This window comes from Trachymyrmex septentrionalis, unplaced genomic scaffold (genome assembly GCF_001594115.1).
Source record: "Trachymyrmex septentrionalis isolate Tsep2-gDNA-1 unplaced genomic scaffold, Tsep1.0 scaffold22, whole genome shotgun sequence".
Lineage (NCBI taxonomy): Eukaryota > Metazoa > Arthropoda > Insecta > Hymenoptera > Formicidae > Trachymyrmex > Trachymyrmex septentrionalis.
This window is the reverse complement of record NW_017305375.1, coordinates 2490058-2510212: the sequence shown is the minus strand read 5'-3', so window position 1 is coordinate 2510212 and position 20155 is coordinate 2490058. Positions and strand designations below refer to the sequence as shown.

General features: G+C 30.8%; 2 protein-coding genes across 4 annotated transcripts in view; one reads left to right on the top strand and one right to left on the bottom strand.

Moving 5' to 3' along the window:
- Positions 1 to 16716, bottom strand: part of LOC108748338 (alpha-sarcoglycan) — a 26993-nt gene extending 10277 nt beyond the window's left edge. For both annotated transcript variants that reach the window (XM_018486426.1, XM_018486427.1), the window contains exons 1-8: positions 16211 to 16716; positions 14489 to 14789; positions 13502 to 13629; positions 11869 to 12008; positions 11631 to 11806; positions 11198 to 11299; positions 4320 to 4494; positions 2836 to 3083 (exon numbers count right to left, since the gene is read on the bottom strand). In XM_018486426.1, the coding sequence (XP_018341928.1) occupies positions 2836 to 3083; positions 4320 to 4494; positions 11198 to 11299; positions 11631 to 11806; positions 11869 to 12008; positions 13502 to 13622 (962 nt within the window). In that variant the 5' untranslated portion in view covers positions 13623 to 13629; positions 14489 to 14789; positions 16211 to 16716. The remainder of the gene's footprint in view (positions 1 to 2835; positions 3084 to 4319; positions 4495 to 11197; positions 11300 to 11630; positions 11807 to 11868; positions 12009 to 13501; positions 13630 to 14488; positions 14790 to 16210) is intronic.
- The window catches only part of LOC108748337, a 30947-nt gene continuing 17057 nt past the window's right edge, over positions 6266 to 20155 (top strand). The window contains exon 1 of one of the 2 annotated variants that reach the window (XM_018486424.1): positions 6266 to 6383. The gene's annotated coding sequence lies outside the window, so the exon portion shown is untranslated. Of the gene's footprint in view, positions 6384 to 6928; positions 7078 to 20155 lie in introns of those variants that run through there. The other variant, XM_018486425.1, reaches the window with a different exon arrangement.

Genomic DNA, 20155 nt, shown 5'->3' with positions numbered 1-20155 from the left:
AGTCGTTTTTGCTTCCAACAAATTTACCTTTTAATAATTTTAATATATTTTAGATTGTTATTAGAGTTCGTTTTTATAGTTTCCGTTAATATATGGAGGTGGCTCACTGAAATGAATTAGTTTGTAAAAAAATTTTTTGTAATTACAAAATATATCATATTGTCTCTGAGGATGGCTCAAAAGGGAGCCGAAACATGTAAGCGGATTATTTATTAATAAAGTTGTTTTGTTAACCATATTGGTTTGCACAAGAATTACACCGCTTAACTCCTATTGCCCTGTTATATCCAACTATTTTGTATAACTAATTCTAATGACAGAGAGCGTCAATCTAAAGAGCAGCTAAAATTTATTTTTAAACTTTTCTACCTGGAAAGTGTCACTAATAAATTGTGATAGATTCAAAATTTATATTGATAATTCCTTTCATTAAATTCTAAGCGAAATATGATGTGTCGTCAATATAATATCGGTGTTATTAAGTAATGTTACCGAGAATATTGAGAATTAATTAGATTTAAAACATATCATATTGATTAATCGATTTTTTTTTTATTATAATTTTTTATTGTTCTCTCTTTCTTATTATTATTCCATTTGCGTTTTCTTTTCTTCTTTTCTCGATTCATTCGTGTTCTTTTCATTTCTCTCACGTGTTTTTTTTTCTTGTTTTTTCTTTCCTTTTCTCTTTCTCTTTTCCGTTTCCTGCGAGAGACATCACCGCAGAACATTATCGATATTATTGACAGCCAACTAATTAAACATTACCGGAAGTCATTAAAAGACAATCATTGCTCTCTTGGGAATATTAGAATCTACCTACAGAATATAATATTTTCTAAATTCTTTAGAATGGAATCTCTAACTATAAAGAGTTAAAATTAAGTCAGTCTTGAAAAATGATGTTTCAGAGTGAAATTTATTCTAAATGGTTTAAAAATACGATAGTTCATAAAAAATTGAAACGATTGATGATGATGACTGGAAATTAATTTTTTGTACGCACGATGATTTTCTGGTTTTTTTACTACACACGATGATTCGTGTCTTAGTTTTCATCGCTTTTACAAGTATACAGATATTATTAAGTAATAATTTTTAATAAATGACAATTCTTACATATACTTTAACATCTTTATAATGTATTTATATAGTTGTGTGTGTTAAAAAAAAGGAAAGGATAAAGATTATCATTTAGCTAAATGCTTCTAGTATTTCATAGAAGAAAAATGTGCAGGATATAAATAATTCAATCGTATATACTAAGGATTAAGTATGCAAATTTTTGCAAATACCTTGTATTGAAAATTATGAATAACATGATAAATTGTTCTGCCAGTGCATTATCAGTTTAATCATTAACAGTTCGTGCCTAAATAAAATTGTTAATGAGCTAAAATAGTTATATTTTATGACGTTTAATGAGCTGAAATAGTCATATTTTGTTTTAAAATATGTATACGTGTTAAATATAATGTATATAACATAAGCATAGTAACGCACATAAAGTTTATAATAAGATCATAATTGGATCGATTTATATCGCACATACAAGAATCCTGATCCTACGTTTATATTTTGCCTGCAATTGGTGTTTGTGTCACGTATGTAAATTACATTATTCTGATGACTATATATAATTTTAATATTTTTTACTGCATCTCGAAAGATAGTGCCGCCTCTTTGCGACTCATCAGTCGCAAATTAACCGACTCTGAACGTTTGCTTTTATTGCCTCGGGCTGCAAGGAAAAGAAACTGGAACGTGATAGTGTATACGACAAAATGTCCGGTTCTTAATTCTATAAAATATTGAAATAACTTTTAATATTAAATATTCTGGTAATTAAACATATATTCTTCCTAATTAGATCTCTCGCCAAAGGTTTGCTTAACAAAAAATCAGCTTTGATACAGCTGTTATTGAAATATTCTTCGATGGTCAGCTATTTTGTATATAAAACTGTGTTTTCAATAATAGCTACTTGCTCTTCATTCAATATAATTACTAGCGTAATTACATATATATCGTAAATTGGATAATACTTCCGTTCACGTGCACTGAAGCCAGCATTAAATTCACTCGCGTGAATTTCTTGCATATTTCTCTTGGTCTTTCGCGAATGCCACTTTGTAACACGTGTGTTTTTTTGTGTGCTTTTTTTTCTTTGTCAACGTGATATATATTTTTCACATTTCATTTTATTTCACGATATTTATGTATTAACAGTAAAAATATACAATATGTTATCTTGTTTTTAATGTATTATAAAATCTAGTAATACATTACTTTAGAATTTATTCTACTTTTGAATTTATTCGAAAATTTATTAATACATTATATAGTGTATATATTTTCCTTTGTTTAAATTTATTATCATTTACAGACTTATTTTTTGACATTTTGTGCTATTTTTATTAATATATTATTGTATTTTTACTTCTGTGGATCTCCCTAAAACAATTCACAATAATTTTGTTTAGCTAGCCCACAAGACTTACGTATTTTATCTCGTACATTCTTATAGCCTCAACACAGAATCTCATATCGCGATTTCTTATGCGTGTTGTCAATACATAAAAAAAAGACTGATATCTATCACACACACACAGAGATATAAAAAATAGATATAAATAAACAAAAAAGGAAGTAGAGATAAGTAAAAAAAAAAAGAAGTAGAAATACATATTAATATAAAATAAATATTCTAGTTCTAATGCAAGGTAGAAATATGGAAATCAAGTTGATATAAAAATCATTTTTCTAGAATGCAAATCATCATTTTAAAACAGCTTTAACTGGTTTTTTTTCCAATGAGTGTATCAAAGTGCTTACATTTTTTCGTGATGTAGACAGAAAGCGGTGCTAAGTAAGGCGCCCAGCACGAGAAGCAGTACAACTGGTATGAAAATCGTGGTAGCGATTTCCTTGAAATAACTTCTAGTGGGAATGCTAGCTTTCGTCGAACGGGCCCACCGCCACTCTGTATGCTCGGAGATACCGGAAGAGGGTAGGTCCACGACATTAGCGCTGGGACCCCTTCGGGCACTCTCATGCTGCAGACTCTGTTGATCTTCCTCTAGCTGTAAAAAATTGTTTTTTTATTACAACTATTTTTATTACGAGAATAGTATTGGATAATGAGATATCACGAAGAGGTAGCACGTGATTGCGCGACTGACATTTTACGTAAAATTGAATATGAAAATTGATTGATTGAGAGATGAGACTGCGGAAATAATCGTAAATATAAATTAAGCACGACTGACAATACGTAAGAAATATATGATGACGACACGGTCGAATGAAATATACAATGACGTGTTTGGAATCGCGTAATCCATCAAAACATTACACTAGTCTGCAATAAAATATTGTATTGAATTATTTTACCTGTTTAAATCGTATTTTTTGCCTGCTGTGTACACGGATCTGTTTTTTAAATTTGGTTATCGCGTTATAATTTTGAAAAAAATAGTGTCAAAGATGCGAAAATGATAATTTTGAAGATTTTCATATTGTGGCAACACCGGCAGCATATTTTTGTCTAAATTTATATATAAATAAAATACCTTTTTCATATATTATGTATAGGAAAAGAGCAATTTGAAAATAGCTCTCCTATTCCTGTATAATACATAGGAAAGGCATTTTATTTCATTTTAATACTACATTACGTGCAAAGCAGGTTTTTTGCTTATATAATATGTACTTATATAATCGGATTATATTAAATAAAAAAACCAATATGAAATTAACAAAATGCACAATATAGTATTTTCAAGTTACTATATCTCGAAAATGAAAAATCATATCGAAATGAAACAAAGTGCATTTTAAACTTAAAGATTGATATTTTCGCATAGCTTTAACAAAATTAAAAAAAATTGCTGCCGATATTAATATATATAACATTATAAAAACTCTCAAATCATTTTTTTTATCTCTTTAACGTTATTTTTGTTAAAATTGTGACATGATGGAGCAATTGATAAATTTATTTTATTCAACAAAATATTATAATACTATAGAAAATAGTTACGTTCATTCAAGCAATGTGATCCCAAAGTATAAATTCATAGGCTAATGAAATAAACATAGAGACTTGTATTAACGTAATAGTGTCGACATATTAGTATAATTCATACGCAATTATGTTTGCATAATTTTGTGGAAGATAAATAGTGAAGTGAGTGAATGTTACAAACAAAATAGGCAATGAATTTTCACGTCGAATATATAAGAAAGAGATTCCTCTCAAACATGCAATGTTAATCACAATAAATGAAGTTTCGCATATAGCATCGATCATAACTTACTAATCTGAAGGAACACCAATCCAATCTGAATTCAGCCTCTCGGAAGAGTATCTCTACGCTGGTCCTCTTGAAGTCTCTGGGGCATGATGGCATTTTCCATAACGGTTTGACTTCCTCTTGCAATTCGTTCAATTCCTGCGAGAATGGTACGGTACTACCCAGTCTCACGACAACTCTGAATAAAAGGATATTTCTTTTTGACAAAGAGAAAAATATATCAGAGAAGTATAATTTGCAATGAGATATAAAATGCATCGATATACGCTGAGGATCAAGGATCAAGAAAGATTCATCGGAGTCAAAGAGCCATCACTCGCGACATTACGAAGAAAACCTGTACTTGACTATCGTGCGGATCATATCGCGATATCCATGCCACACGTATTTGCGTCATTCCTGTCAAGGATTCTTTTAAGTAGCGCGCGTGGGACTTTTGCCCATACGAGCGTGCATTAACAATAAACGCAGAAAATGATTGTCTAGTAAATTGTTGACACTGTACTCGATATAGGTCAATGTCGTTATCGCATTCGGAAGGCTATTATTAATTGCCTTTCTTTCTAACGCGAACATTTTATATTTCAAACAAGATCTCTAAATCCCAGTACTGCTAACTTTAATTCTTTAGAGAACGATCATTTTTCATCAGTCGCGCTTGAATTATAATTCTGTTTGCACAGATTATATTTTAATGACACTTCCCAAGCAGAACAGCAAGTCATGGAAACGTTAGAATAACTTAAAAATAAATCATTATTAATTGAAAGTGACTCTTACTAACTATATTTTGACATCTTTTTAATTTAATGATGATTTGTGTTCTGCAAGGATTTGAGAGTGTATCAGGTCTGTAGTCTCTACAAAAATTAAATAATTAAAATTGGAAATTTATATGTTACTTTTCGTAAAAATAAATTGTGTATATATGCATATATATGAAACAGTTCAATAAGGTCAATATTTATATCTATAATAATACAATTTTGTAATTTAAATGAAAATTGTTTTATTTTAATTATTTTTTAAAAATATCTACTTCTTAATGAAATAATTTTTAACCCAGATTCGCCAAACTTAAAAATCGTCGCCAAACTTACTGTATTACTTTCAAATATAATATAGGAAAATCTCTAATGTGTTAATTTTTTCATTTTGTTAAAAATATATGTAATTATATGTAAATATATGTAACATTTTTAACCTCTCGCATTTTTAACAATTATTACCCGTTGCTGAGCAAAATTTTAATTGTAATTTCATTTAATCTATTCTATTCTGATTTCAAATTTCTATTTGACCCAGAATTATATAATTATTATTTCACGATATCGAATTTCCTTACGTGCAAATGACAACCTACAACCTACATAACTCGCGTATTTATAAATTCAATATCTTTTACAAATACTGTTCATCGATCAAATAACCTTCGAGACTAATCATTACGGTATGCTTCAAGTAATATATAGTTCAAGTAATATATAGTATGTAATATTATAGTTCAGCACGACCAGTCAGTATACCTATACAAGAAATGTAAAATTAACTTTTATTTGCCTAGCTTCTTTCCTATTTCGAAAAAAGTTGTTTTTTTCATATCTACGAATTGAAAAGAAACATACTGTATTTTATATAAAAATTTAAATTATCTTTTTATAAATTTTGAAATTACATCTCCAACTAACATTCGGATCATAATTTCATTTGCGATGAATATGTTATGTCATTCGGATACTCGAGAATTCACGCTGATAATTCAGAGTTGATTAAGACAAAACCCAATATCCGTAGGATCCAATGTTGTCGCGTCCAATTAAACTCCAACAATTTCGCGATTCGCGAATTCCCGGCTTTCACTGATATGCAGTGATACGAAATGGCTTCTAAGGCGCAGTCTTATCATCCGTGGAAACAAACCCCCGCCAGTCAGTCAGTTAAGTGTTCCGAGAGCGTGACGACAACATCACATTTACGTTGGAAATAATTGCCGTTAGCAAACTGTTGGTGTCATCGTACTTCGTGTGCGACGCAATAAGTCTGAAAGTGACAACTAGACAATATACAGTACGTACGATCGGTCGGCACGTAATCGATTTATTTTAGTCGCGAGAAAAATTAATTGCCGCTCTCTCTCTCTCTCTCTCTCTCTCTCTCTCTCTCTCTCTCGTCTTGCGATCGTGAGTGATTTTTCGAGTTTTTACTTTGTTGCGATTATGATATGACTCTTAGTATCGAATAACTTCTGAGAAATCTTGAGAATAAAAGACTTAGAGAGGCTGGACAAGAATCCTTCCCTGAAAAGTTCAGATGTTCATTTTATTCCTTCTGTCTATCTAACTAGATTATCGCAAAGTCGAGTGTCTTTCTGATGTCTTTACGGTATCAATTATTATGTACTTAAGCCTTAACTTACTATTTATCTTTTTCTAATTCTAAGAATTCGTACTCTTATAATTTGAAAAAGACAAAGAGTAAATTGAGCCGAGATTAAAGTTAATCTTACATTGGTGGAACCAGGCCTTATATTTGTTTTTCCAATGTAAATTAACTTTAATTTTGGTTTAACTTACTTTTAGAATTAGAAATCTCGCTGTGAGATTAATCGCCCCCATTCATTTCATTTTAGATGTAACAATTTCGACCTTTTGCTTGATGATACATTTAAGCCTTCGACGTTGAATATAAAGTGCGATGACAATACGTGGTGATTCACCTATTAACGTGAAAAATACGTAGGTGTTACGTCGAGACATAAAAGGTAACTCCACAATTATCCAAATTCATCGAACGCGCAACAATATCAGTATAATAACTATTAATTTATAGAAACGACCTGTAATTTTATGATTATTATTATTGCGGTTTCGTCACGTTTTTTCGACAATAGCACCGTAATGCCCGTGCCACACTACGCATTGGAGATTGAAGATTGCGAATTAAGGATTAGAATTCGACCAATCAGGTAGTTTTAATTTTAATCCGTTTCGTCGTAAATTGGCTGAATTCTAATCCTCGATTCGCAATCCTCAGTCTCCAATGATTCAAAAAAGTGATCTTGCAGTTAGAGCGAAAATTATCTAAGTACGAAAAATTAGCTAAAATAGATAAATTTCTAGCAAGTACTATACTGCGATACTGGATTGCAATCTAATTTGATCGTATTGATCATCTAATCATATAGATGACAGAGTTAGAAGTTAGATTTGTGTTATAAATTCTATGTGTATGATACATAATTTTTCATCAGATACGAAAAACAGCGATAATTCTAGCTGGAGCAGCAAAATATTTTTTTGCATGTAGTGTGACACGAGCATAATGGTGACAAACGTGATTCGCTATAACTAAAGGAGAACGCAGTTACAGATGCGACCCCGATGCGAAGTTTCAGCAGATGAGAAACAAAAGTTTGCTTCCAGATGATTGTGTCAATCATTGCGCAAAAAGCAAAGTATACGTCACAAGGTACACGTCACAAAAAAGTAGACTGAATAGATAAATAGAAAAAGAGAAATTTTCGTAATTTGTCTTAATCTCAAATGACTTATTTTTATGCAACTTGCTATAAATAAAACACTGGATAATCTTAGTCATGCATATCTACAAGTCATGTATGTACGTTATTCTTATATTTAACATGAAACTTTTTTAAAGAATAGCTGATTTGTAAAAAAAGTTGACTCATGTCGTTTAATAATGAACGATTTGATTTTACTTCAATCGCATGCAATGAATCACATGTGATGAATCAGAAAATCGGAGCAACGAATATATAATCTGCCGACATTAAAACAGCAAAATTCAAGCACTTATTCAATATTATTAATTAATCTTGTTCTCTATGATAAAAACCATTGTTTCCAATCTCGTTGCCGGAAAGTACGCTTAAGCATGACTTTGAATTGCTTCACAATAAATCGATGTCTCGTTACGAAACTATTATTTCTTGTCCTGCCTCAATGTATTTACCCAAAACATAAATCTACATCGGAAATTGCGGTATAGTCTTTCCTTTTTTGCTCTGATATCCCGCGTCACATCCTGTATTATGTTGATGCAACAATGGTTTCGTAACATTTGAATTTCTTTTGATGCGACACGCCGCCGTCGTGTATAAATACGTTGTTTTTATGTCACATATTGTTGCACCGGAAGGAAACCAGCCTACGCTACGCCGCGCTTCAATAACAGCCACACCGCAAACGACTTGTCTCATCATTCCGCGTGTATGAGATCGTTTTCCTCCACAAGAATGAGCGTAAAATATGGGTAGAATACCAGTCTCGAGATTCTACCTACTGAGATTTCATAATTAAATTCTTGGCGATCCAATTTCTTATAAACCAGCGAAGATGAAATATCTTATCCTCGATTCAATTTAATCGGCAGAATATTGATCGAAGAATCATTTTTATTAATTAAAGGAATCTATGGAGATTTTAAAAATATAATGTTTTCATTATAATCATACACTGATTCGAGAACTTCGAGGACTGTTATCACAAAGCATTATGTCAAGGCCATTATGTATAATATGATTAATTTAATCAAATATAATACACGGAAATGACGGTTTTGCTGACATATCTAAAGCTAGATACAGATCTGAAAGTAATTTTGCTGACCATCAAAATAATTACACAGGAAGTTTGAACTAATTGTCAGAACGTCAAAACTTTATACAGCATTGCTCAATGCTTGAGCGTCTTACATAATTACTTTGATGGTTCAACAAAATCATTTTCTGATCTGTATCTAAATTTTTAGACTGAGTTGAATGAAGTAAAGCAATTTTGTGATACAATAATTTTTTGAAGAATTGAAGCTACTACCACATTTGGATTGAAGAAAGATCCTCCAATGAAAATACAAAAGATACATACCACAATTAGGTTTTATCCATATAATTAAAGATACTACTACTTGAGTTTTACTTTTTAATTTGACACAATTTTTTTTTGCGTACTCTTAGCACCTCTTTTACCTTTAAAAAGATAATTTCTAGATTTTTCAGTAAAATTGTTCTTTTCGTGGATCAAAGAATTTTTATTGTTGTAATTAAGAAGCATTTATTTGTAAAAATTATTAATTAAAGGGAGAGTTTAAAAATATAATTTGTTAATTACAATTATATACTGATTCGAATATTTAGATTATTACATTATGTCAATTCTAGTTATAGGATTGCAAACAGTTAAATTGTAAACACACGCATTTAAAAATATTACATTAGTTACATATAGTTTGAGTTTATATTTTTTGCAAATTACTTCCGCTATAACTTCTCTCGCAATATTCCTTATTTTCCTGGCTTATCATCGCCCTGAATCTTCTCGTCATTAAAAATATCAGTTTGTATCGATAATGTGTGATGTAATCATCGATTATAGAAAACCCACTTCATTTTAGAACCGCAAGTGTTTTCTTGCAATGAGCATGATAGACATGAAAGCGAAAAGATAAATCACGTTATCGCTCGTTTACGTGCCTGCGGGAATACCGTGTAGGAGTACCGCGATAAATTGTGATCGTTGATCCGTAGAATCAGAATCTTAAGGGAGTCACAACGAACTGTGCACTGTAACGATTACGAACATTCAATGGAAAGTCCATCGGTTCGTTCTACGTAATCGAAGACTTATTCCAGGTAATGCGTGAGTAACGGTGCCGTCATTCAATCGCGGATTCTATGGGAAATAATCGTATCTTTACGCGAAAAAGCGATATTTATCAGTTAACAGATTACGTCACGATAAGAATCCACGAGAGAAACAGCGTCTGATAATCGCGATGATGTAATCGAAAATCATTAATTGCGATTCAAAGTGATTCGTACAATACTCTTCGTCACGTTACGTGATTGAAACGTGAGAATATTTATTAATACACATCATATGCACGAAGCTCAGGCGACAAAACAAATCTTGATCGACGTTACTCGCTCGATTACTCGCTCCATCATTCGCTTCAGTTTAGTGAATCTGAATTGTCATATTATTGAAAATATTTTAAAATAATAGAATGCTTAATATTTATACAGAATTATGAATAAAATGTCAGACGAAAGTGAAAACTAATAGGCGTGACTGCGCTATTTCTTAATGATTTAATGACTTTTTCTTAAACTTATCGGCCACATTTATAATTAGATTAAACATATCCAAATAAGAATTTATTACCTATCTTCCTATCGGGAGCATATGAACGATAGCGCAATATAGGAAATAACAATATTTAAGTACAAAAACAATCGTCAAATTTATGTCACTCTGTTTGCGGTTAATCAAATGATTAATACATCAATGATATCAAAGAAGCTGTATAATCTCGTCGTGACACGACGTTATTCTCATCTCAATTCTCATTTTCTTTACCATATATTGTAATACGTTTTTATAAAATTTCGTATCAATTTATAATTTTTAACTTACACTAATTGTGTAATTAATTTGTGTGCAAAAAAGAATTAATTCATTCAAAGAAATCATCACTTATATTATTTTTTTATAATAATAATGTAAAAATAAAATGTACGTATATTATTTTTTTAATGATATGTTTTATATACACAGCTTATTAATTACGTTTAGGAAAATAGCTTTGCAATTATTGTAAGATTCTTTATGTAACGTTTGGTTCTTGCCCTTACTTTCTTTGCTATTTTTTTTACTTTTAACGCAGTCATTGTTTGAGAATGTTATTTGCTTGTATAATTTGACAGTTGATAGAACGCTCGAAACAATCTATAAATCGAAATAAGCAAAAGTCATAGTTGGAATCTTAGCTATCCTAAGTCCTACAGCGAATTTCACTTTCTCGGGTCTAACAATAAGGATTAAATTTAATTGGATAGAGAATAATTTTGAAATATGACTCACCCTTCACCTTCGCTAGGCTTCAGGGGTAAACGAGCTCCGAGCTCAATTGCAGACGCTAAAAAAGTGATGTACAAGTCCGCAGCGCCTTTCCATAGCTTTTTCCTGCAGTTAAATTTCAATGCGTTTATTATCGATATCATTTATTATCTAATTACCATTAATTAGCGATATAGTTTCTGAGAAACAAAACTGATTTCACTATTTATATAAATTTCTTAATTTTAAAGGAGATGGTTATCAGTAGTTTTCTCTATTTTTTTACTTTATGAAGTTAAATTAAATTTAATTTCTGAGAAACCTGTTACATATATTATATCGAAAAATTCCCCTGTTTATACGCTTTGAAAGGAAATGACAGATTGACGTACATACATTATCGATAAGAACGCTATAACTACGAGATTGAAAATTATAAGAAATTTACGCAACCAACCTGAATATATCGAGGAGTTTTTGAGTGCGATTTTGATTGAACATGTCCTCAACGTTGAGATTGTCGATTTTTAGGTATACTTCGTACTTTGTTAGATTTTCTCTTTCAAGTACGTTCATATCAAGCACTTTGTAACGGGTTTCGTACGTATGTTTATTTAACCCCACGATCTCCAGCTAAAATTATCTGAGTTAAGTATTGTCAGTTGTAAACTGATAGTACAGTGATGGTGTATCACCTGAAAGTACTTTTGATCTTTGGGTGCGACGCCGTATAAAAAACCGTGATGATCCTTCTTGCTGTAGGTGTAATGTATCCATGACGGGAGATCAGGGGCGTTTAGCAAGGATGGTTGATACGAAAATTGATCGGAATGTCCTGAAATAAAATCGCATATAAATATTCGTGGCAGAAAATAACAGAACAATTATTTATTAGAAATACAGAAAAAATACATAATAATACATGCATAGAAATATATAAAATATATTTAAAAGATAATAGAAAAATTATGAAATAAAAAGTAAATATAAATATTTTAATAAAACTTTTTAAAAAATTGTAAAAGAGAAAAGTGAAAAATTAGAAATAAAAATGTCTATATATAGTATAAAGGTTCAAAAAATAAGACTAAAATGGCAGACAAAATAAAATTAACGAGATATGCAGTTTTTAATAATAAAAAAAAAAAAGAAAAATAAAATAAAAAGTTATACACGATCGGAAAGGGACCAAACTTATACAGTGGAAATCAAGAAATTACTAAACGTTAACTGATTAATTTTCTCTGCTGAATGCAACTAATAATAAAAAAGTAAATGAAAAAAGTTCATATAAACTTATGTTCGAAAATACTTTTTTAAAACGTTATAAATGTCCAAAAATTTATCAACAGAATTTACTATTTTTAGTACAACATGATCTTTACAATGAATATTTTGAAGAGTTCGATGAATGGAAATTTGTATTTTTTTTTCTAGAAAAAAGAATTTTCTTCTATGATAATAATGTAACTAATTATGATAATATTGATAATATCAGTTGTTATAATAGTTATAATAAATGTTTGATAATTTATTTTTCTGAAAGAATGGAGGCTTCCATCCATCGAATTGATGATTGTCAAATGCTTTCGAATATTTCTACTGTACTAGAAATAATAATAAATCTGAAAAATCTTATTTAATCTGACAAATACAATATTATAGGTATATGAGGCAAGATAATTTTAACAATTCGTTTCTCGTTATTCGAAAATTGTTTAGGGGTCGAATTAGAAAGTACCGTGGTATGCGACAATATTGGCTGTAAGGTCAGCGGAACGTTTACGACAGTTCAACAAGTAGTTGCTATTCGCATCGTGTTACGGATGACGTACGGAGACATAGTTTAATTTCGTATTGTGGGTTAACGGGTATCCACGTAGGATAATTATAGCTGCCTGACATTATTCCTTATTTTAAATAAGCTTCGTTCCAAAATAATTACTTAGCACTGAATCGTAAATATCTAATAAAATTTGTATAATTTTTTGTCTTTTATGACTTTATAAAAATTTGATTTCATGAAAATATTTTTTTATAGAAGTAGTATTCCGAGTTGTAATAAAATATGATATATAGAAAATGTAGGAAATAAAATCGGGGAAAATCTTTTTAATTATTTTATCTTTCATCTTAATTTGATAATAATTTTGTACGTATGAGAATAGAATATAATTTTCTTTTATTTTTTTCTTTGCTTTTTTTCTTTCATCTCGTAAGATGTTTATTAATAGTGAGATTCGATATACATATAGCTACGAATACCGGGAACAATAAAAGTTTTTTTTGTTAAAAAAAGTTAGAATAAATTAAATATACGTCTTTTACCATCTGTATTCCAATCAAAAATCTCGGGTCTGATGGGAATGACAAAGACCTCAGTCATTAAAATGCTCTCTGCGGCGATGAAGGCCACCAATGTCGACAGTAATATTATGATCGGATGCATGATCGTGCTAGAAAATATCAACGAGCGTCAACAATAAAAATATCAATTAATGATAACAAGAGATAAGATCATATACAAACGATAAGAGTCTGCAGCGTTTTGGATCCAAACGATCGAATTTCGGGAACATATAAACTTGGTTCTCACGAAACAGGATAAAAGTATGCCAATGAATCATCCAATGGTTTTCAAATTTGTAATAACTTTTATATTTATATAAAACAATATGAAAAAAAAAAAAAATTTTTTTAAACCGACAAAACGCTCCACAAATAAAATTTGATATAATCTAAAGAAAGTTTGTTGTTTTAAAAATTACTATATCGCTCTCTTTACTTCAAAGGTACCATAAAAAAATGAAGTTTCTTAGAAAAAGGAAAAAACTATTTTTTGACTTAACAGAAATATACTAATTAATCAAATAATATCGATAAAAAATAATATGTTCCCTAACAAAAAATCAAATCATTTTTATTTCACAATCTTTAAAAAAAATTACTCTCTTTAGTTATTACAATTTTGACAATTTTTTTTAACCATCCTTTTTAATTGTGACGATTTTGACGATTTTTTATGAAATTAAATTAGTTCATTTTTTATTATTGATAAGGTAATATTTATTTAACTTATTCTTAGTAATATCTTGGTAATTATTTTAATATTCAGAAAATTTGAATTTTAATTTAATCCTAAATCAAAATACATATATCGATACTGGATTGAAAATATCCAGCATACGTTCTTTATATACATATTCAAAAGTTTTCGTGAAATGTAATATTTCTTCAAAATAACGTTCACTCGAAAACGCTACTGACTTTCTTAGAATCGATGCATGCTACACAGAAGACGTGATTTCTACTTACGGTGAAATTGTGCGTGATTAATGCGTCTTTGTTGATTGAGATTTTCAGCAGAACCTTTAAACGATATCCGTTCGTCAGTGTCAACACCGTATATGCGTTGCGTGACTCATGTACACTTAGTGTAAAAATCGCGGTGCAGTCTCCAATTTTGCCATTATTACACCCGGTGAAATAATGCACGTGAGAAAAGTGCGTTGTTCCCTCTGCATCAATTGTTCCTGATTTTTCGAGGGATATAGCATTAGTATTAGTCAGGCGCGACACCGAAAATTTCGGTTCGTCATGATGCAAGTTCCAGTTTCTGCAATGAATTATTATACATCAACAATCTGGAAATTAGCTCAAATATCTCTCTTTAGTTTACAGCAGTTATTTTCTTAGCATGTTATTGCTTATTATTGTTCAGTTTATTGTACTCACAATGCTAATAGATTCTTACTCTTATTCACCAAAGATAGAGGAATGTTTATAAGTTTGAAAACTTTACCAAGAAAAATTTGCATAATACTGAAATCGTGGATGACTTTACAAAAATTAAATTTTGTTAAAATTAGTTGTATAGAAATTAATTTAAAAAGATTGAGATTTGTATATGTGAAATAAAGTAAACCTTTGTTGTTTAAACAGCTTTTATTTTGCAGAAATATGAATTTTATTTACACATTATTATGTGAAGCAAGCTTTTATTCTAATCTGAATTTAAACAAAAAGATATACTTTGCTCTATTACCCTTTAAATAATCACGACAGGAAACTTTGATCTGATTTTCTTGATTAAAATGATACAGTATAAAGCTAATAATTTTAGATATACTATTCTCTGCTTTTTAAAATTTCGAATACGATTAAATTCGCATGGTGATTTATTAAAATCTTAGATTCAACTTCTGCACATTATGTTATAAATGAATGCATATGAAAAAAGTACACATTACACGGTATTCTAAACATAATTAAGAGCATAATTGAAAGATATTTTTGAAAATTTATTTTCTCCTATAATAATTGAAGATCTTACAGCAATAATGGACGAGAACCCATATTTTGTAAAAATGGAGAAAATAAATTCTGAAATTAATGTGATGGAAAAATACATTTATTTGCATATTGCTATGAAAAGTCTCATATTTTGGCACAAGAGTTTACAAATTGCAGGTCATAAATGAAGAATATTACAAGAAGAAATTAAATTTGGCTACGTTGTAGGTTAGTCCATTGTTGCAATAAGGTCTTCAATTAATGCACGATGTATTTAGCGTTACGAAATTAAACATATATCTCCACGAAATCGGAGACACGGATATGCGTGTAGACTGCAGAGCGATAAATCCAAGAAAGAGCTCTGAGCGAACGCAGCTCGATATTTTTGGCATGCTTAGGGTTACCATATCCGAATCACAAGAAAAAGTCATGTGTACACTTAAAAAAAAAATGATCTGAAGGCAGAAGAAAGGGATGTAATTTTTTACATGTTAAATGTAGATATTTAATAAAATAAAATTTCTACAACACAATTTTTTATTATTAACAATTCTTATTAATATAATTTTATATTTATGTAAAACTGTAACTAATGACCAGAAGTTTTACGACCTTAAAAAGAGTACATGTACTCTTAAAAAGGTACGGCCAATAACCCTAGGCGTGCTACCTCAATTTCCCGGTAAGGTCACAGAAATCGAGCGACGCGGTATCGATTGTTACGCGGAGTGGTCCAGATACCTCGGTCGGTTGTGCGAAGAAATTTATCCACGACGAGAGAGAATCTGGTATCGGTGAAGATGCGCTTCGCGCACGACGCACTTGATCCGACGCGATTCGTTTCGACCTCCGAAAATCCGCCGACGCGACTTCCCGACGTCACCTCGTCGTCGACGTCGCCGTCGGTCGGTCGGTTCCGTCGCGCGTGCGTCGCGTTGTACTATAATACGCACGCACGCACCGACGGCATGCACACGTGCCGAAGTTTACGTGTCCACGGAACCCGGAAACGTTTGCTGCAATGTGCGTCGGCGGCAGACACCACCGGTCGGGTCAATGCAATGCACAGCGAAACGAAAACCGCAACGGTCAAAGCCCGCACATGATAAACTCATGCGCCTTGCTCACGCTTAAAGTCGCGGCGTGTAGTATTGGACGCGTGCGTGCAATAAAATGATAGGTTAAGCCAACGACGACGAACGAGGATATTGCGTCCGGATCAACGACGTCGACCGGGGAAAAAAAGATCCGAGGATCGAGGCGAGACGGAGCACGCGCGCCCGCGCGGCTCCTCGTTCACATGCGCGGTTGGAACGTCGGTTTTCGACTACACATATACTGCTTCCAGGACCGTACACTTGGCGATATTATCTCTTAAAATCTTCCTGAAACCTGTCTTACAGGATATAATATTTTAATCTCAATTGATATTTACTCCGAAATTTCCTTACGGTTCCTATGTACTTTAAATTAATGTTTGCTTCGTTAATATGTGACTGAATGTTTTTTTTCTTTTTTTCATTTTGAAAGTCAAAATCCGGAGAATAAAATCGTGTAATTTAAAATTATATATAAGGTTATGAAAAACAATTGTTGAACAAATTTATAAATGAATAGTGCGTAACATTTGTTATAACATTTATCAGAAATTTGTCATAAATAATTTTTCACAAAGTAATTGAAAAAAATGTTTGGATCTACCGAACCCGCGAATACCAATTAGGGTTAATAAACTTCTTAGATTCATTATCTAATATAACAAATGTTTATTGGATGTTTTATGTTCGAATTATTGAATTTAAATTAAATATTTATTTGGAGTTCTTAGATATATTTTGTTCTCATTACAAATGTACACGTTATATACTATAAAATTTGTAATGTTAAATTATTCCCAATTAGAGTTATTTTTAATCATTTCTATAAATCGCTAATGTTCCTATCCATTATATCGTTTATTTGAGTGAAACAATGGAGTTAAACAATTAAACTCAAGAAAATGTATTAAATTTGATTCAAATTTAGTTTATTATTCACTAAATGCACAATATGATTGATTTACATTTTGACACACATAGAAGTTGAAAACAACAAAATGTTATTTAACTTGAGAAATTCGGTTACCATTGCTTCTTTGATATCTAACAATGTCTAAGAATGGTTTTTAAATATTATATACAATCAAAAGGATATCATGTATTTCGGATATTATTTACGAAAGGGAATAGACAGACAATAAAAGTGCTATAACACACGATATATATTTATGCTTGTTTCTCTTAATGTAAATTAATTTCAAATTCAGCTCAATTTTATCTTTTTTTTCTAGTTCTAAAAGTTAGAAAAAGATGAAGAAGTTGAATCGAAATTAAAGTTAATTTATATTTGGTAGAAACAGATATTAATGTATCGTAATCTCTTTGGTCTTTTTTTATATTTTCATCAAAAATATTTAAAGAATGTTCAATTGCAGTCGTGAACATTTTAGCAGCATTATACGAGTCATGGTTAAAAAGAAAAAGATAAATATCCGGCAGAGGCTTGCATCAGACTCCGTTTCTTAATGCAACGATATTTTTACGCTTCTCAGAAACAAATGCTGTAATGTTATTTGCTCCTATTTTTGTCGTTATCTCTGAATTATAATAAATCTCAATTTACGACGTTATTTCTTTTCATATATTAAGTATCGTGAGCGATTTATCTCGCATTAACATTCACACGGAGATGATAATGACGTTCGTTGATATGACCAATTAAGTTCTTAACAAACATAATCACTTTCATTGACGCAACTAATATTATCATCGTCTTTCACACATTACGATGACATACTTTTAACTGAAACTTCCGTTCCGCTCATTATCACGACTTGATGCCAGATAAATTTTTATAGCTGCTTGAAAACTGCGGTGCCCAGCTAACCGCTAATAAGGTTTGGAACTGATGCGGGTTTGGAAGTCTTGAGGAATTGCGGTGACAACAAAATTAAATATTTTGCGAGTTCGGGCGGATAAAAACTGCGTTTATTTAACAAACTCCGATTTTGTTAATATCTATATTCAGTGATCAACTCCATTAGCAGGTAATTTATAACAAATTTTCTACAAATGTATAAGTATATCTAATCAGAGGATTGTCAAAATTTATCTTTACACAAAATTAATAATGATTAAAATACTTACTACAATACTTTCGAGGACCTTCAGCGAAGACTGGTTTTAATGTAAGCATCTTAATAAACTTTGTGTGAGGATAAATTTTATAATCTTTATAATTTAATTGTTTCTATTTGTCCAAATTTAAGAAGGCAAGCGTCTTTCCTTTCTTTCACTTGCGTATGAGCTGTGTTTTTAACGATTCTCTTCAGGTATCTTTTAAGATAAAACGAAAAAACTTAGCAATAAATTTGAGATATCTTGTTTTCGACATGCTCAACTATCATAATAATGTTTGTCATTTAAAAAATTAAAAAGATTTGTTGGACTTAACTTTTTTCTTGTATTTTCTTATATTTTTATTATTTGAAATGAAGCAATTTACAGACTGAGTAGAAAAGGAGAATAAAAGGTACAAGACTATAAAAGATATAAAAGTATAAAAGAATATATAAAAGTACAAAATGGAAAAGATACAATCGGGTGCAATTTAATAATTTAGAAAAGATATTAAAGAATATTACTGTAGATTCTGACATTTTATTTTATACAATACATATATATATTTGTATTGATACATACGTAATATGATATAACGAGCAACGTGTAAAAGTTAAATATTACATTCGATAAAATTTTTCTTCTTATAATCATAAAATCGAATATCGTAATTGCGATATTAATGTTCTTTTAATTGATATAAAAGATAAGCTTAATTCTTATGTCTTGGATCATATATATCCAGTTTATATTTGTATATCTCTGATTTAGTTTGACTATTAGTTTATACAGCTATATAAAATACTGATTCTCATTTTCCTGCACATTAAAGAAAAGTCCCTGTACAATAAAAATTATTGTAATAAATAAAAATCACATTTCTCTTTGCATTTCTATCGTAATAAACTGAAAAAAGTAAAATCTAAACTAAGAACATTTCAGAATAGTAAACTAAGGAGGTCATCCGAACATTTCTCAATCGATTTCCATTAATGTTGAATTTAAATATAAATACTTTGAGTTATAATTTTCTCTTACGAAATCTTTCAAAGAAAAAACGTAGGAATTATCATCTCATCTCCATTAGAATCGCTCGCAACAAAGCTTTTTCTAAAAAGATATTTTTTTCCAGTCATCGCTTCGATTTCAACTTTAGCAATGCAATGTATTGTACGCATTATCGCGCAAATACGCACGCTGACAAATATCCGGAATGACGTACGTTTCCGATCGTCATGGGATTTACATGATTCAAGGTTTTTCGAAGAAAATCTCCTAGATATTGCATCGAAGTGCGCAAAAATTCGAAATTTGCCCGATGAATAAACTGCCGCAAATATGCGGTCTTTGAATCCCCCGTCAGGGATTTTCCTGGGATCGAGTCGAGCGAGAGACAACGTATAGGTTTCAGCGATAACGTCGATCACCGCTCGTGCGTAAAAGCCCCGGTCTGTCAGAAACGGTCATCCTCTGCCAGAAACGGTCAACGGCGCACTGCCGCTGGAAAGTAACATATATCAATCCTTGT